The 20121-nt window shown below is 43.0% G+C and overlaps 1 protein-coding gene across 1 annotated transcript in view; it reads right to left on the bottom strand.

Annotated features, from left to right (window-relative positions):
• PGGT1B (protein geranylgeranyltransferase type I subunit beta) overlaps positions 1-20121 on the bottom strand; it is a 34228-nt gene extending 14107 nt beyond the window's left edge. The window contains exons 1-6 of the mRNA XM_083151641.1: positions 19886-20121; positions 18369-18487; positions 5699-5766; positions 5111-5262; positions 4415-4547; positions 2116-2161 (exon numbers count right to left, since the gene is read on the bottom strand). Coding sequence (XP_083007767.1) covers positions 2116-2161; positions 4415-4547; positions 5111-5262; positions 5699-5766; positions 18369-18487; positions 19886-20016 — 649 coding nt within the window. The 5' untranslated portion in view covers positions 20017-20121. The remainder of the gene's footprint in view (positions 1-2115; positions 2162-4414; positions 4548-5110; positions 5263-5698; positions 5767-18368; positions 18488-19885) is intronic.

Raw genomic sequence — 20121 nt, 5'->3', positions numbered from 1 at the left:
TGTACTAGCACAGATCACATTGCATTGCATTGCCTGTGCATGCGTTGTGCATGCAATGCGATGCAATGTGATGAAACCTAAGTACAAAAAGTACCTTTTGTACTGTGCGATGAGGTGCCGCGGGAGCGCGCACCTCAAAGCACACATCGGGACAACACGCACAGCAGCGTGTATGGGCAGCTTTTTCCCCGCTTCCCTACAGACTAATGCAGCATGACTCCCGCTCCGTCCACTTAGCAACAAGTGTGTATTTACTGGTCGGTATCCAGCGGATCACCGATAAACTGGCGGTGGAGGCAATCGCTAGGTGTGTATACACCTTTACAAGAGAATACAGTACTTTATAAAAGTACCAAGCATAGCACAGTCTAAATAAAAATAGGAAAGAGATTTCTAAAAATGACCAAACTTATTGCTGTGGAGCTATATGTATCTAGATGACATAAGATCTTCACCTGCTCACAGCTTTACATTGTGTATATTAAGCTTGAGGATAGATATGTGACAGATCACAGGCAGACAGGGTATGACTCGTTTATGTACAGAGAGAGCATTCTGATAAATGGAGACTTGTGTCGCAAACCTTTTTTATGTAACATTTGTACAGATAAGCCATGTCCAGTTTTGGGCATACAAAAAATAAAGCTTTAGTAACTTAGCAGGGGAAAGTGAAAATCTCACATTCCCACATACTGCATTAGCAGACCAATGGCCCTGTACCAACCACAACATAGTTGAAATACAGTAAAATACCATAGTGTTGAGTGCAACAGAAGAGAACTTGTTTTGTTAATATTGCTAAAGCAGGGAGACGTAGCACATGAAGCAGAACTGACATGTCCTCCCTTCTGTCACCGGTTTGTAGAATATATTAGGGTGTTATTTGTTCCCATCTGATAAAACAACAAGACTGTATGGGGTGATTGTGGTAGTAGTAGTGTGGGTGAACAAACAATTCCTAGTTTTTGCATAAGCTAGTGGGTGCCTCCCATTCCAATTTTGTTTATTTCTCTGTGAAGACAAAGCAGTACACCCTACATGCCATCTATCTAAGGTCAGGTTACACCTAGTGTCTGTGTAAAGGTTACTGAAATACAAATAAAATCCAGGTTAAAAATATATTAATGCCTTCACAAAGTAGATAACAGACCAATTATTTTACTCCACACCACATGTAAATATCAAATAATGCTGCAACGCAAGGTAAGAGTTGTCAGGAGCCATCCTGCCGACATGAAAAGGTCAACATGCTGACAGTTAGTATGAGAGTGTTCATTATTTTGAGCAGGATGATATGTTGACATGATAAACTGTCCACAACCCTGGGGGCCTAGAAGCTTATTACTTTCTCCCAGTGGCCAGGAGTAGAAGCAGTGTTCCGGCGAGTATTTCTCCCCTATCCCTACATCTAACCTCGCTCTAGCTCTTACTTCTTAAGAAAAGTAAACTAGTGTAATAAAGAAACAGTATTAGTACAACTGTGGAGTAAACAAAGGAGTGTGTTATAATTACCCGACAGTCATTAGTCAGATGTTGGAATCTCGACTGCACAGCGTGGGGAGCGCAATGAAGCCCCATGCGGGCTTGCTGCACTCGCCACCTATTTTATTCTCCCTCTATGGGGGTCGTGGACCCCCACGAGGGAGCAGTCGGGATTCCTACGTCGGAGTATTGATTGTCGGAATCCCGACTGGAGCCGTCCGGCACCCAAACAAAGAACGTGAATGGATGCAGCAGTCCAATTGCTTTAGGACAGTGGTGTCAAACTCATGGTCCTCCAGCTGTTGTGGAACTACACGTCCCAGAATGCCCTACCACGGTTTTAGCAATCCATTATATAAAATCTGTGGCAGGGCATGCTGGGACATGTAGTTCCACAACAGCTGGAGGCCCATGAGTTTGACACCACTGCTTTAGGACTACAATAAAACCAGCATTTAACAACAGGATGGAGCTGTGGTCATCGCTATGGCTAAGTGGTTCTGATCTGCCGCTACAATCTATATTTCTATGATGTACTGTACTTCAGAGTATTCAAAAAGAAAAAGCAGCATACATTAGTTTACCACAAAAACACAGCAAGTATGCAAACGCAATGCAGATCTCCAACCTTACCATGTGCTTCTAACCCAGCTCCTTGACCCAGTGCATTCTCATACGACTGAAATTATACGTATAAAAAAAAAGAAAGGAAAACAAAAAGTTAAGTCAAATTATAGAGGCATAGGAGTTGTCTTTTACATTTTGTGAAACTGTAGCACAATGAACTGATCGCAGCCAAAGTTGGGTATATACTATAAGATCTGTCATTCAGTATCTTGAGCCTGATTCAGATCTGATTTAATGGCGTGAAAACCTGCACGATAGGGGGAAATCCCAGTGCAACCCCTCAGCATTGAATGGACTTTCCCCCCACACCCGTGTGCAGCAGCTGTGTAGTCTTAGACTTACTCAGCGCTGCAATGATCCTGGGGAGTTTGGTGCCGGAGCTAACATTATCGGCCTTCCTTGAAAACACACGGGATCTGCCTGCACTCTCAGAAAACAGCCGGGTGACGCCCCCAAATGCCATGCAGCTGTCAATCATCTTGCGAATAGCCAGTGTTCAAAAGCTGTCGCTGGCTTTTTTCGCAAGAAGGCATTGCGCATACACACTACGAAACATTGCATTCGCGTTTATTCAATAATTAGCAGGGCTGCAAATCGCAGCCTGCGAATGGAACTAAATCAGGCCCATTGTCTCGATGCAGATTGGATTGACCATGTTATAGTCTGATACCCAGTCATTCATTACATCTTTCAATCTGCTGTGCTACTTGTCAGTTGGGACAAAGCAGTGTACAATGTCATGCATATCGTGTAGCATCTCCAACTGCACATAGTTTACGGTAGCAGCAATTAATTGGATACAATCCTTCGTCTATATAGTGAGTTATGAGATTCAGTAAAATTGGAACGACTGTTGCATCATTAGTTACATTGCATAGTGTGTACCCAGCTGAATATGCTAAACCTATAAAACAGGAACAGCATTACTTTTTAGCCAGAACTTTGAGCCAAGTTAGGAAAATATACCTGATATTAAAGCTATTAAAGATATTTAGTTGCACATTAAAGCCCAGACACCACAACGATATCCATTGTTCCATGACAATATTTCCATACTAGAGTGTAATTTGCAAATTAGGACATTGTCATAATCATATCATACATGTCCGTTCCATAAGTGATTTGCAAATGGATTCGGATGACCAAACACACAGTACCCTATTGTCTATGCAATAAGTAACACAATGCTACACTGAGCCTGTATTTTAGCATTTACCTTTGTAAGCGCCATGCAAAACACACAAGATCTAAAAATACATATTAAAGAGAAGGACTCTGCATTTGCATGATCACACAATATATTGGCTATTTTGGAAACCGCGCCTCATTTGTGTAGCTCTACATACGGATACCAGTATTATGAACAAACGTTCTACTTTACAGATAGGATCAAACTGGAAATAAGCAAAAAAGGAAAGTGACTATGTACCCAGTTGTGACTTAATTCCAGTTGTACATGAAATCAGTAAGGTAATGATGCAGGGCTGGATTCCGAGATCTCTGATCGTAGGAGGACTGCCCATGTGCAGTAGGACAGACCATTCACTACAATAGTTGGCTGGTTAGAATGGCATTGCTCTCATTTATGGCTAATTTTAGGAGCTGCGGCACCAACACAGTATATGACACGCGGATAAATCTGCCCCCAAGGGTCTACTTAAAATGGTACTTTGGCTCTATAATGACAGATTCTGTTTACAGATGGTTAAATGACATTTGGCCCAATTCAGAGGTGGATGCAATGCCAATGAGGATATGAGCATTTTCATACCTCAGTCTCAATGCACATGTATTCCGATGCATTAGAGATTGCAGCTGCAGTGAGGACTTGGATGCCAACAGTGTCTGGGGGGGGGGGGGGGGGGGGGAGTTAAACCCAGGTGTGATGCATCTGTTTCAGTGGCGTGTCTGGTTTAGATGACAGCTGGTGTGACCAATATCTGTCTGATGTAGAAGGTGCGTTCAAGATGCTAACTATGAGCACCTCAGTCCAAAACCCAGAGACATTAACATACTGAATTTCAGCAGATCCACTGCACATGGAAGCACAGTAATGGTGGGATTCGTGTGCCCATCTGGTCCAATATCTCTAAGCTAAAGGTCATTTTGCAATATATAGACTCCAGTTTATTACAGAGAGCAGGCTAGGTACCTGGGAAATACATTCCAATATGCTGACCTGTGCTTCCACCAGATCACATCACCTCCACGTGTGTGTGACTTTTTTCCCTGTGAACTCAAATACTAAAGCATGTAACAATATAAACAAGAAACACAACAATTACAGAAGTGAAAAAGTACATACCATACTTCTTCTAATGTAGTCTATGGCCTTTTCCATATCCATTCCTGACCAGTCATTGAGCATGTAACAAATGCAGGAGGCGCAGTACACAAACCTCATGTCATTCTCACTTCCTTCGGGGACTGCACAGAAACTGCAGGAAACACAACATTTCACTTTCTCCTCATTAGTTCTTAGTAGCGCACTTTCCAGGCTGCCTTTAAGACGTACAACAGAGGATATGGTGGGGAGACCTATTATTTCTAGCCTTGAAAACCAATCTACCCTTTGCAAAGGCCACGGAGAACAATGTCTAGCGTATACGCCAAAAGTTAAAAGGAACATACAACCACAAATTCATTTTCTGATGTGACTCACGAAAGTAAAACGCATTGTGATAAAGTCATTCTACTCCTGTTAAAAGTCAAGTATTACCTCTACCTACAGGCCAAAAAGCTGTGACATGGCTGCAGCCCTGACCATGTGATTGATTCAACCAATCCTCACAGAGAATTTCTGCAAAATACAGTAGTCTGCCTATCTGCCTGCTGGATTAGCCAGAGAAGCCCCTTCTTCCTACCATGGCAACCTGCTGCAGAGACGTGAAAGAGAGCGTGAGGGACATATTCGGGATATATGCTCCATGTATGTCACATAGTACTTGCTCAGTAATACGCAGCCAGTAGTAAGCTGATGAGGACATTTATATATGTATACCTTCCATCGGGAAGCTGGAGAGCTCGGAGCCCTGCAAGGCATGCTTCCTTTTGGACGCGGCTCAAGTCATCTCCCAATATCAGCAAACTAGAGAGCGCCGTGTAGGTCATGGCTATGTGCCCACTGTCATACGGATGGTAAACTCCATGGCCCTGAGAAGAACATAGAATAAAATGCATAAGAACCCTTACTTGTAGGCCAGGTTTGTATATGCAAAAACAGGTCTAAAGAACTGCCGTGGCAGACAATGCACTTCATTAGTCATTCTATAGTGAGAAAAATTAAATTAGTCTGTACCACCACCAGTTGTATAAATAGTTACACTCACAACTAGAACATATACATATATCATTTTCTGGTGATTAGCGATGTTATACAACAAGATTAGATATTTTACTATGGTGATCATTTTAGACTTCTTCAAACAAGAAGTTTATTACGAAAAACAAGAAACGCTTCAGTCAGAAACCACAGTGACCACACCACACATACAGAACAGCCACCTTTGCATTGGCTCCATTAGTACTTCCTAGGATGCACCAATGGTTCAGCCTTACAAAGTGTAGAAAATCTGAGGAATCAACATACCATGGATGGATTGAACGGTAACCCTAAACATGAGGAACCACGAAATCCACATCGATCTAGATTCGTTTCTGTGCAAAATGACAACAAAATAATTGTTACTAGTTTCATTATACTCACACATAGACATTAAGACAACATATTAGAATATACATTTTTAGTTTCAAACTTTGAGATTTTTCTGCGATCTTATAATGCCAAGACCTTCTGTGTTATGTAGGGTACACCCTATAACGATCATGACCGTAAGCAGATCGTGAGACGCTCATACGACCACATGATTTGCTGGAGCACACCATCTGCATCCGATTCCAATCTGTACCCAGTTGAAGGGGTAGTTTTTAAATCCTGACTGCAGCAGGTAGGATCTGCAAAACGACCAAAGGGGACGCACATCGGATCAGAACCGGATGCAAAACATTCCCAATTTACATACAATCGGTCAAGATTGTATCAAAATTGGAGGAATTGAGGCCAAATCGTTATGGTGTGCACCCAGCATTACTGTGGCTGGCAACAGTTGATGGCTTAGGAGCACTAGAACGCTTTGCTTTACTGTAGGTTGAAACTTAGAAAATCTAAAAATATTCGCTTTACAGCAAAACTTACTTTTTAGACAATAATTATAGTTATCAAGGGTTATGATTAGATAATATTCAAATGGGACCACAAGGTGTCCAGAGCTCTGATTTCATGGAAAGGTGGACAACCCTTTGCTTAAAAAGCAGCTAATGAACAACTACTATATAAGATTAAAACTAATTATATTGAATGTTATACAATGTTACAGAACTTGTTAAAAACGGCAAAGTTGTAAACATATTGAAGTAACTTTCCAAAGATGTTGGTGAATCTCGCTGCCCAGCGTGGGAAGAGACACTGCTCTTTTATAACCTCCATTATAGTTTGCACAGAGACATTTTTTTATGTCAGGTTAGAAGTATAACAAAACCAAATGAGACCTTGGTTTTACAGGGTCAAACACAATAAAAACATGCAAACAGTAAATCACCAAGACGGATTTGTTGTTTTATATTTGTATGGGGGCTTAGATTAGGAAAGTCTTCTTCCGTTCATTATGCAGCACTCTGCAAGGGGAGGCGGGAAAGAAGAAACCATAATAAAAATAAAATAAAAACAAACATCCATTTATGAATGGGATGGGGACAGCGAAACTCAAAAAGGGTGAGATCTCAAAGGACTTGTGCTGAGGGAAGAGAGGGCAAGAAGGGTCTTATTTGAATGAACTCAAATGATCTCAAAGAACACGAGGGGAATTTATGTAGAACATCTGAGAGAGCCTTTGTCCTTGCTTGCCAAAATCCAAAGGAAATCTGAAATAGTTAAAACATCCTTTAGGGATCAGGGAGGGAACTTCTCTTTCACCCATTTTGTTTTATACAACAGCTCCAACTCCCTGAACAAATTCATTAGATATGCTTCCCCATCGTCTCTGCTGCTGCTGCTTCTTTTTCCCTCCATTTCACCTTTAACCATGTCTATCCAGCCTTACTTCAGCTACACATTGTAACTATGTTTTTCATGCAACAGTGTGGCCAGTGTACTGACCGATTGCACACTAGTGCACGCTACGTGATCCACTGACGACACATGTGAAGGTACAATTGAACCTTCAGAATGTAAGTTCTCACAAGCAGGGCCCTCTTCCCTAATGTGCTTTTCCTCCTTTTACTTAAAAGTGATGGCACCAAATCCTGTGGCTTTCTGCCACGCTGATACTTATTCCAGTGTCCTCTGCTGATGCATCTATGTGTATGTACCCTGTACTTGTCCTCTACTGTATTCAACTGTAGGTCACTGTTTTGTTTATTCGTTTATGTACTCTGTAATTGGGCGCTGCGTATCCCTTGTGGTGCCATATAAATAATGGAGAATAACCTGCACACTGCAATGAGGCCAATCTATGGTTCCTATATGCGGTGGAATGGTATCGCTGCTAAAATATTACTTAATGTGTACCTAGCCTTACTCGCTATACCAAGTATTTGAAAAAAGTATTCAGGCACTTTAATGGGCTCTTAAACCCCATACACTTCAGGCAATATTGTGAATAATATCACTCAGAAAGGGCTTTGAGCAATATTGTTCACATATCATCTAGTGCAGGGGTGGCCAAACCGGTCCTCGAGATCTACCAACAGTCCATGTTTTCCAGATCTCCTGGCTGGTGCACAGCTGTAGTCAATACTAATGGTCACATTTTCAAACCTGCTGCATTCATTCCTACTACAGATCCACAGGTTGCCTGGAAAACATGCACCGTTGGTAGATCTTGAGGACAGGTTTGGCCACCACTGATCTAGTGTGTACACTCAATAGCGACTTCCTCCCTCGCCCTGCATGTTCAGACAAGGGAGGTCCTCGTTAACAATGACCATGCCCCAACCCAGCCGTTGCTTCCTTCCTCGTCTGCAGATGTGTTTGTACTTGCCGATACCGGCACCCCAACAGGACCCCACTCATTTAGTGTGTATGGGACTTAATTCTACCAGCAGCTTTTAAAAAAGGGGATACCCCACCTGGCTGTCCTTCCTATAGTGTGCTTGCACAATGCGTATGATACACGTGCACAGTCATTTGATAATCGCTCGATTTGCAAATGATCTATTAAGCTGTCCATGCTGAATCAGGCTCAGTTGTGTTTATTTTCTGATGTATAAAACTCTGCAATAACCTCTTAAATGAAGTACAGATGTGTCCTCATTAATATAGCCTCAACACGCCTGGCAATGGGAAATGTCTGGCACAGTGAGCCGCCAGGTCTCATGCAACTCCACTAGTGTTGGAGGTTTTGTTTTTGCTGAAAAGGTGTTTTAGTCGCAATGAAATGTGACTAGTATGGACCAGACGACTATGCTGATTAATTTTATACCTGGCACTTCTACATCTGTGTTTGACAGAGTCTGTATATCATGGGTCTTCAAACTGTGGCCCTCCAGATGTTGTGAAACGACAAATCCCAGCATGCCTTGCCACAGTTTTAACACTCCCTTATAGCAAAACTGTGCCAAGGGGTGCTGGGATTTGTAGTTTCACAACATCTGGAGGGCCGCAGTTTGAAGACCCATGCTGTATATGAAGCACAACAAAACGTGGCATGAAAAAAAAAGCCATGGCCACGGCGATCTAGTACTTTGTATCTTTGGATACAGACTCAGAGACTTTTCGGGGCAATTCAAATAGATTACCGCAGGCTAATTGCTGACCAGAGCTTTTCCAGTAGCTAAGAAGCCAAGCGTTATCAGGGATTTCTTCACATCTGCCTCAACCAGACAGGAAAAAAAAAAATTTACAATAATGCAGATGTTAGCAGGTGCCTAAACGGATTTAACAAATCAGTGAACATTTCAAGGAGTCTGCCCATTAACGTATTAAGCTAACAAGCCAATCAGGAGAAGTTGGAAGGCTAAACGATCAGTCTCAGGCATTACAGCCCAAGACTAGTGTTCATTCGAGCACTTTCAGAATTCTTGCAGTTCATCTTCCTTACCTGGGGTGTCGCTCGCTGCTGTGTTGCTTCTAGTACAGTGTGGTCTGTATTTCAACACGAATATGAAGAACAGACCAGTGGTAGAAGCACCACAGCAGAGAGCGACACTCAGGCAGGGATATTCACTGGTTTTAAAAGATGCAGGGTGCTAGAATGTACACTACAAGACTAAATCCAGATTACTAATGGACTATATTCCAAGACTACAAATTGAATAGCCTCTGACAATAAAGCCTAAGACTACATTCTCTAATGTAAAATACTATGGGTATCTGAATCTCCCCCTTAATCGCTAACACATATGCATGCCTCATATTAAATCAGAATAGGCTCTTGGCATGTCCTAGTCACATCACACTGTAACCTACACGCCTTTATGGACAAAGATGATGCCCGATGCAACAGTCTCACCGGACCTGGTGTGCCAAACGGAGCCATTTCACAAGACTGCAGTAAACTTGTACGAGGACATCTATAATTGTACTTGCATAGAATTCTTGGCTTGGTTGTAGAGGGTTGTGCTTCGGATCATAGATTTTGTATTTGGCAGTCACCATTATTGCCTTTGGCTGCCCCATTGACCATAAATAATTGGTTTTGATCTTGGACCACCAATCTGTCGCACCCAATTTGGGAACTCTTGCATTAGCTCAGATGTACATAAGTGTACCAAATATATTAATAGGTTTAATGTCTGACTTCTCATAGGAGTACCTTTAACACACTCAAATGTACACAAACGTGCAAGAACGTCCTTAGTGAATATACAACCACAGCAGGGTACACTGACTTTGGGAGTCGTGTTAAAAAAATAAAAAGGTTTTAAAAGATCTTGCCATAAATGAAAGTTAGCAAGAAGCACATTCCCTGACACTATGGGGTATGTGATTTTTCTGAAAAACCCAAGGACACCTGAGGCAAAGAGTAATTCCTTTGAAAGTTGTGGCATTGTGCTGACTCAGGTCTGGGCTATGCTGTGTGCTCTGTGTGTTCCGTGCACTGTATGCCTTCCAGATATTGGTTATCTGCGCACACAAATTGGCCTGCTTAGTCAGCTCCATTTATTTTGCTCACCTACAATGTATTCATTCTTTGTGAAGAGCTAAATGTTGCAGCATCATCAGAATTCACTAACGCTAGCAACCGAACGGCTGTCAGCACATTAATGAATAAAATAAGATCCTAAAAGACAGGCTGCAATTATTACATTAAGCATCACAGTGTTAGAAGATTAGTAATTTAACTGCACATCTAGAAGACGAGCATACAATAATTTTTAAATTGCGGTGAATTACTAGAAAGCAGACCTGTCACATTCACAGAATACAGAGAGAGAATCAGTACAGCACTGGGATTTCATATACAGTATGTAAGTCAATGGGGTATATTCAATGCCCTGACGGCATTGAAGTGCCGATAGCTCACCATCAGTTTTTTCAAATCACTCGCTGTTTCCACCTCGCCTGTTCCCTGAGGTGGGAACGGCGAGTGTGGCCATTAAAACGGAGGGGCTTGCGATAAAATGCGGTGGACTCGTTGCATTTGCGGCCGTACATTGAACACAGCGAGGATGGCTTGTTTTTGGCATGTAAAAGCCATCCTCACCATACAAACCCCCTCGCCGACCACATTGAATACCGCCCTTTATCTAGAAAGTTCTCATCACTACTCACACCTATCCTGTAGTAAAGCCATGTACACACAGTGCGATTTTACTAGATAAGTCAAAAACTGCCCGGTGTGTCCACTACGGGCAATAGCGATGCGCGGCCCCACAGTGTCGCCATCGCCTGGCGATATAGACAGTGCAGGCAAGTACATTTTGACTAGCTGCACATTTGTATTTGGCCTATAGCGAAAATCCCACTCAGCCAAAATCGCTCAGTGCACTCAGTGGCCTGCCCATGTGTACACCCCTTAAATGCGAAAGATCTGTCAGCAAAATCTGTAATAGAAACGAGGGTAGCAAACACTATGCTAGGGTTCCAATAAAGGAATGACAGAAAGCAAATTCTTAAGGTAAGTGGCAGGTGACCCTTTAGGGGTCGATCCCATATGTGAGCTGGGAAAAGGTATGAATATCGCATGAAAAGAGTGATATAGTTATACATTTAAAAATGTTCCTCATGTATTGTGCTTTACCACTATGGTTGGTGTACATTAGCGCATCAGAAACGCAGCACTACAAAGCAAGACTGCAATAGGGAGGACGCAACAGTGTCTTCGAGTTTTTTAGTGAGCATTTCCTGCATCATTTTACATGTAAAAAGGCAAAGTGAACAAATCCTAAGACTGCATATGGTCCTGCACCCATAAAAGTATGCTGTCTTCTCCCAACTGATTACTTCCTCCACAATTTTGCCCGAGCTGCTCCTTGCCTCCGATAGTCTCTCCCTATCAGACTCTCTACAAAACTTGACATTTTTTTTTTCATGAAAACCTATGAGAAAGAGCTAGCATTTAACTTGTCAACCTATTTTAAAAACTCAATAGGTTTTTTATAATATAATAATCTATAACAAATACTATGCAAAAGGGGAAAAATTACTACTTTTTTGCAGAGTTCTTTTGACCAACAAGACTGCAGATAGCTAGAGGCAGCAGATAGTACAAATGCTTTTAAAAAGAGACACTGCCACCTACTGGTACATATTCTACACTCATTGGGAACTATAAAGCAATAGTCACATGGGTGTGGTATGGCGGTCCTACAATCGGGATACCGACGGTCGGAACCCCAACTGCCAGTGCTCCAACAGGGGGGGGGGGGGGGGGGGGGAGTGTGAACAAGCCCCTTGCGGGCTTGGTGGCTCGTCTCACGTTCTATTCTCCCTCTATGGGGGTCATGGACACCCACAAGGGAGAATAGCCCCTGTTAGTCAGATCTCACTGTTGGGCTTTAAACAGTCGGATTCTGCTGTAGGAGTACTGACCGTCGGAATCCTGACTGTCGGGCAGTCATCAGACACCCTAGTCACACACAGATTGTTTCCCTAGCCATAAAGAACAAGTTAAGTAATGCAGCCCATACATCTAATGGGGTACTCCCCGATTCCTTGATGCTTGTCCATGATCCATCTCACTGATCTGCATCCTCCAATGGTCACCGGTTTTTCAGGGCATCGGCAAAATAGAACATTTCTATTCATTTTTTGGTAGAAACCAGCAAATGTGAGATTGTCCATCACGTTTGACTATGCCACCTGACCCCCATTATTGGCAGAACAAACAATTGGCCCAATGAATGCCTGGTGTATGGGCCCCTTAAGTTTTATAGTCCTTTTTTATTGATTATCTGACAAAGAAATCATTATCTCCATTACTAAACCTCTCTGGAGGGAACCAAGTATAAATATAAAAGCATAAGTCCCATACACACGAGGCGACGGGAGCAGGGAGGCTGTGCGATGGACTGCACAATCGCTCAGCACATCACAGGACACCTGGCAATGTGTGCTGGGCGATCTGCGCAGTGCGGTGCTTTGCCTATTGTATATACTGTAGGCAAGCGCCACAATCTAGCAGGAAAGACAGTGCGAAACTGCCCACTGCCTGGGGCTATACACACAGATCGATCAGTGGTCCATTTCTCATGCACTGTACACAAGTTAAGCTTTTTGCTGAGCAAGACCGAATTGCTCAGATCAGATTGCTCAGTACGCAGGGTTGCACCAGCGATGTGTGCTGAGCGATAGGTCGCTGTCCATGTTCTCAATAGAGAACATGGGCGATGACTAGATATTTCAAGCATGCTATGGGACATACACACACAGCGGTTTGTGCTACATTTCTAAGAGATCTGGGGCCAGATTCTCTAAACTTCAAAAGTGATAAACTGTAGAGGGATAAACAGCCATCCAATCAGCTCTTACCTGCCATGTCACAGACTGTGTTTGAAAAACATCGGACAGGAACTGATTGGTTGGCTGTTTATAACTCTCCATTTTATCACTTTTGAAGCTTAGAGAATCTGGCCCCTGGTCAGATCGCTTAGAAATAGGGCAAAAATCGGCCCGTGTGTATGCCCCTATAGCATGTGCCAGCAGATAAAAACCACTTGGCCAATATCTAGTCTGCCCCCCCACTTTAAGGTGATGGCCAGTCCTGCCTCCAACCATTTCATCAGCTCACAGAGCTTACAAAGGACATACAAAAAAGATGCCTGTACAACTTATCCAAATTTCCCAGTAGAAATTCTTGCACACCACAGAGGGATCCAAATACAGGCAATGTCAGGCCGCTATTTTGCGCCCACTGGTTTCATCCCTAACAAAACATGCCAAAGTACGACAAGCAAAGCGAGCCATGCAAGGTTACGTGTTATACTAATTAGGGGTCCATGTTGACAGTTGTTGACATTGAAAGCAAACAATGGAAAAATTTGTTTTGACCTTTTGACTGTATCTAGAGACAAAAGTGAAAGTAAATGTGATTATTACAAATGCACACTTTAAAAGGGGTATCTGCAAAAAATCCTTTCAATTCAAGGACTGCATGCCAAGTCAAAATGATCCAAATAAAAAAATCAGCTCATTTCCTTTTTTAGGTAATTCACTGATTTTGCAGAGGACACAGCAGGCATGGACCCAGCCAGTGAGCACCACTCTCCTGCATGACCAGAATTAATTCCTACTTCACCGTAACCTGGAGAAAGGGGCTACAGGAAGTAATTAAGCATTCAATTACAGAAATCCAGTTGGCCTAAAAAATGTATAAAGTAGATTTTGGGTGGACATACAGCAACAGGATCTCTCTGTATGAGCCCCTCAGTGGGTAAGAGACTCTGTAACATGGAGCAAAATCAACTAGTCATCAAGCCCACAATATTCTGCCTACCCGATAATCATAACAGCTCCAAAGGTGTATCACAGAGAACTTAACTATCACTTGTGACTAACAAGAAAATTAGTAAAATCACTGATGTACGAGTCCCCCGAAAATATACTTACTGCGCTGCTCTATCAGCACTCAAAGGCCCATACACACTGGGCAATTGACCTGCCTTCAGCTCAGCTTACTTGTTTGCGCTCCCTTCAGCTCGAAAGCTGCCCAGTGTGTACGGGGCAGTGATGAGCGGTGAGTGCTGATGCGCACTCCCGAATCATTGCTAGCCCAGCCACTCATCTGCTGGTATAACCGCAGATGAGCAGTGGAGTGGATGGCTTTCCATAGCATGCTGCTATGGAAAATCGTCCACCCCTTTGGGGGGGAAACACTAAACAGTTGAAAACGCTCAGTGTGTATGCCCAAGGTGTATGGACCTTAAGCTTGGAGTGAAACGAAGATGTAGCAAACTTTCTAAAGTGTATCGTGGACAATATGCCCTCAGCAACCAATCAGCTTCTACCTATCAATTTATGGCTTGATACATCTAACCTATACACATGGAAAAAAATTATGTGATGTACATTTGTGTATGTTATATGTATGGCTCAGTGAGCAAAGTGCAAACCACACCCATTCACAGATTGACCATCCAGCCCTCATCCCTTTCCTGATTAGTTCAGTTGTTTAAAAGGCTAATAAAAAACAGGACAGTGCTGAAAAAGGATTGTGGGTCTACATAAGTAGCTCGTGTGTGTGTGTGCATAATATTATTGCCACCAAATTGTGCAATGGTATTCACAATTGTGTTACTAGAACGCTACTGTTGTGTTACTAGAACGCTAATGTTGTGTTACTAGAACGCTACTGTTGAGAGACTGATTTATTCCTGTAATAAGTCTGCACCTGTGAGCTGCAGATACAAACACTTTAATCCATTCCCGAAATACTTCCACAGCATTCTGCTTACTACCAAGCAGTCTTCTTCAAAATTAAATTGGTGGATGCTGTAAAGAGCTGCTGCAGCAGCTACTTACACCACCAAAAAGCTTTGTGAGAACAGAAATACCTTCTTATAGCACTTGCTGTTAGCAAATGACTAATTTTTACAGAAGATGCCAGTAGAAGTAGTCTGGCACAAGACATGGGTGCCAAAGAGGAAAGAAAACAAAGCAACAAAGTAAGCCCATCCCGTAATGCAACATATTACCCAAAACAAAACACTGAAGCCCTGTACACATGTGGGTTTTCAGCCATAATCGCCAGGGATATGGTCGCTGAGCAACCACATCCCCATGTGTACGGGGCGACTGTCGCCAGGAGCGCTCTCCCGCGACCAGCCCTGGGGTGGTCGCAGGACCATGTTCCTGCGACCAGCATCTTCCCCCAGCAGAGTGTCTAGTTTTTATCAGCGACCATCTCTTTTTGCAGATGAAAACGGAACACTGAGCAATATCTAAGCTTAACACTTTAGAAAGCTTCTTAACCCTTTAAATGCCAACATCACTATGAGAGGTTCAAATATCTGCTATAAAATGCCAGGGTCAGGGCGTGGCTTGGCCGAACGGAGTAGGCAGCAGATACTCCGAGCTCCCTCCAAAAATCCTGCATTATATCCTGTCCTATTGCCGCTGGGGACTTTTTCAGGTGCCCGACGTCCTACTCATCTGCTCTGCTGTCCCGCTGGTGCTTCACCGTCGCACTTGGCTGCTGATCTGAGGGAGTTATCAGCTGCGGACTCCTCCTGAGCTGGGTCCCGGACACTGCGAGACTCAGCGCTGGGCAAGTGTGGGCTGCTCTGGCGCCTTGATCCCAGACCATACTGCGGGACAGGGTGATACGCTGCGGTGGCTCACTAGTATGTGTAGCGGTGTGAGTGGGGAGTTGTCTCGATTGGGACGTGCTGACGCAGGCCGCACAGTGGGCGCTGTGGCCATCTTGCCTGCATGTCTACTGGGCTGAGTGAGGAGCTTGGGCAGGCTGATAACACCCTCGGTGAGACACGCTGGGACTTCTTTCGTTTTCCCCTGCACTAATGACTCGGAGCTCTGCTGACGTCCTGCTGCACTTTCACATTGTTATCTGGGGATTACTGGTGTGGAGAAACACTATACTGACACTGTGACCGTCACAGCTACTGGTCTCCTGAATGTGCATGGTGGCGTGCTAGCCACCGCCATCTTCCTCCGTCCTTACCCTACTACTGACGGTGTACCTTCCTGGTAGTCCTATAACTCCTGCTGCGTGTGCTGCCTCCTCATAAACATGGAATCTTCTGTGCAGCTAATACTGAGTGCAGTCTATGCCTCCTCTATTAGACTTCTTCAAAGGTTGGATGGTGTGCAGGGAGATATCTCATCCTTTACCTGCACCGTTGAGCGGTGTGATGCAGATGCTGTTGAAAATTTGGCTGTGCTTACTGAACCTCTGACCATGTCTGCTCCTGTACTGGACTTTGCTCTGGTCATGCACTTCTCCATGAGAAAACATAAACCTGAGACTATCTGCTGCGATGCACCAGACAGCAATGGAGATGGCATGATTCCTTTTCAGACCCCTCTATTGATGCTGCTGGCTATGTTAAAACGCTTTAAGCTGATCCTTGCCTATCTTGGATGTTCTCCTGTCCATCCAAGAGTGACTGGAGATGGGCCTATTATCGCAAATCTGCTTTAATCGGGGGTGAACTATACTTCATTGCTACTGCCTTATCCTACTGGTATCTAATTGGCAGCTAATAGGTCATTGCCCCCATTAGCCCATATGTCTCATCCATCTAGAATGGGATGGGAGGGGTTGGAGGATTGTTATAGACAGATAGTGTAGTTTAGTGGGAGAAGGGATAGTTCCGGGATCCAAGTATTTCCTAGGTTGGGGTTAGGTTATACTGGGTGGGGGTTGTATGGAGGATTGATTTGGGACGTTTAAGGGGTTGGTTTGTTTTGGGGTTTAGTATTGCTTAGTTTGTTTTGTGATGTTATTTTAATTAGACTTAATACAGGCTAATTTTGTATGTTCTATGATGACTGTCTTCTTAATATCCCCTTTCCTTTGATAAAGCTGTACCCTGATACAGCGAAACGCGTCAGGAGCAGACCCCTTGGCACCTTTCCAAGCTAACATCGCTACCATTTGGCCCAGACCAGCCGCCTCCAGAACAGATCATTTGGTATACCAATCTCCGCACCAATATTCGGGACTCCATCCGACCACCTGAAGACCCCAGCATTTGCTCTTCCTCACCAAGGATTAATTATCTTCTTGTCGGACACTTCCCTGCGGTAACTATACCCACTTTGCATTCTGGACACTTTATTGGATCCAATTTTTTGGCGGTGTACTAGGAATGGACCATCATTAGTTAAATAGGTGCCGAGTTCATTGCATATGCATTATTAATCATTTCTTGTGCTTTTTTATTGTGTGTAATAAACCTTGTATATTTTTTATCTTATTTTGTCTAGGGCTACTATCTTCTCTTTGTATTTTTGTTTTCTTCTAGGGGCTCTCAACCCCTTCCCTAGTAGCAGCTCCACATAACATCCCACCACAGGCGCCTAATAGGTTGGCCCCACAACCACCCTTTTTCTTAATATCCCCTTCTGTAATTCGTTATCCTGCCTAGCATGAATGGCGCCTTAAAGCTTTGATTGATTTGCTACTTACTTGCTATATAGGGGTTATTGTATATCCTGTTTCCACTCTGTGTATTATACCTGTACATGCCAATATGCAAAGTTATATTGCTACACATCGCATATAGTTGCTAAGTCTATATTAGTGCTGTTGTTTTTTGTATAAATTTCACTAAAACTTCAAATAAAAACTACTGAATTTAAAAAAACAAATGCCAGGGTCGCTCACATTTATTATTTAAATTCAAATAAAAAATGTTACGTATAAAAAGATTATATTTCCCGGTACTTATGTAATATCTGGGCTCCCGTTTTTCTTATGAGACCGCGACACCTCGCCACGCTTCGGGCACGGTGGCTCGCCACACTATATAAAATCAACTCCATGCGTAGTTGGATAGTAGGGGTATGAAAAAATGGGGTGCATTTAACATGGGAGCCCAGATAATACATAAGTACCTATTTCCCATATAAAGTAAACATTACAGGTCATTATGATGAATAAAAATGTCTGCTTGGCAATTGTCACACCTATTTTAACAAATTCACTTGGCACTCAAAGGGTTAAAGTAAATGACATAAAAACTTCATTAAATTACATAAAAAGCACATAATGAACATGCCATTTTGGTTCTGTACAATAACCAAAGAAAGATGTCCTAATATGCAAGATCAAATGCATAACTTTTAAAGAGATACTTACTATCTTCAGTAGGAAGAACTTGGAGAGAATAAATCCATTCAATTATTTCAGTTTTGTTCACAACATGCAGCGAGTCCAACATATCCAAACCAGACAGTGCAAAAAATGCAATTGTTAACCTAAAAATAAACATATTAATGTCAGCAATAATCTTGCTGAGCCAGACAAGTGAACACTTATCCAGGTGATACCCCTGAGAAAGCCCCTTGTTGGGCGAAACGCGTTGGCTGAAAACAGCACATTTGTCTTAAAAGACTTTTAATAAAGAAAATAACACCAAGTTATGGACTTTGTTTAATATATTATGGACTGAAGTTGAGAAGTGCGCCATTCCACACTTGTTCTTGTATCTTTTCTAACTCCCCTCAGCCAACAGGGGTATTGTGGAAACAGGCAGCAAACTAATAATCTTTCATAATTTTGCGTGAAAAAGAATGGGTTTGGTTGAGATATATATATATATATACACACACACACACACACACACACACACACCAGTGGTGCTGCCAAAGGTGCTAAATTTGGGCAACTTTTACTTACTGATGTAAGATGAAAATAGGGAAAAAATGCTATCTATTAAAGTTGATACAAATTGACAACTTTGATGACCATATAGTCAGTAAATGCACACTGCCTCTCCTGCAAACTGGTTACTTCCTCTTGTTCCGGCCTCCAACATTTTGGTCATCATTCTCCTTATCTCTGGAATTCTCTACCTCTCTCTAACACACTGTCCACCTTTTAAGCAGTCTCTAAAGACCCACTTCATCCAGCAATCTCTCATTCTAACCCTTTGTTTATGCTCATGCTCACTTCTACCCCATCGTATCACTCCTGTCTGCTGCCCATCCCCTTTAGAATGTAAGCTCTCACGAGCAGGGCCCTCTCTCCCCACGTGATAGATAGATATGTATAGATAGATATGTCTGTCTTTATTTACCATGTACTTGTCCTAAATGGTCTTGTACTGTATTTCGTGGTTTTATTTTTTGTGCTCATTTATGTATTGTTGTTAGATGCTGCGGAACCCTTGTGGTGCCAAATAGCAATAATTATACATTTACCCAATTAAGCTAAATTTGCGATGTTCTTGCAAAGCTATCATTGAAAGTAATGTGTGCTTGGGTCGAACATGACTGCTGCTAGGTCTATGGAACACAAAACCACTTGTGGCTACAGAGCAACAGGAAAAAAATATAAAAATAGTAAATGTGTCACCGGATAAAAAAAAAGGGGGATCACGTTTAGAACATGGAACTCCCTTAGTTACAATAACTAGCACTGATAGCACAGGGGTCCCATGTTCTGAACTTGCGCAATAAAAAGTTTTGTGTCTATTACACACCTATAGAAGTTTCAGCTTGTGTGCTAAGCATGTGTTACTCCAACAATGAAGGTGTTTAACAGCAACTTAACATAAATGCGTGTGTGTGTGAATATAACTTGAAGAGCAGCACAGCAGCCGGTGTACAATGCAGTGATGCTGCGCTTGTCAGAACCGCCCGCCCATACATCACCTGCTAGTCTCCAGCGTGCAGCATTGCTCGGGGAGGGCCTGCAAGCTGCGCTGGAAATAACGGACATGTCTGTCCGGGAGGAACAGCAGCCTCTCCCCGATTATCTCATCGCCTTCCTCCTCCGCCGCCATCGCCCTCCCTGGTTGTTTTGGATGATCCCACTTCCCGTAGCTCTCCTCCAGGGGCACTTCCGGGACAGGCGGAAGTCGGTTCTCGCACCATGGAAACCGGTACCC

The sequence above is a fragment of the Crinia signifera genome, chromosome 1 (genome assembly GCF_055691185.1).
Source record: "Crinia signifera chromosome 1, ASM5569118v1, whole genome shotgun sequence".
In the NCBI taxonomy this organism is placed as follows: Eukaryota; Metazoa; Chordata; class Amphibia; order Anura; family Myobatrachidae; genus Crinia; species Crinia signifera.
This window is presented reverse-complemented; position numbering and strand designations above follow the sequence as displayed.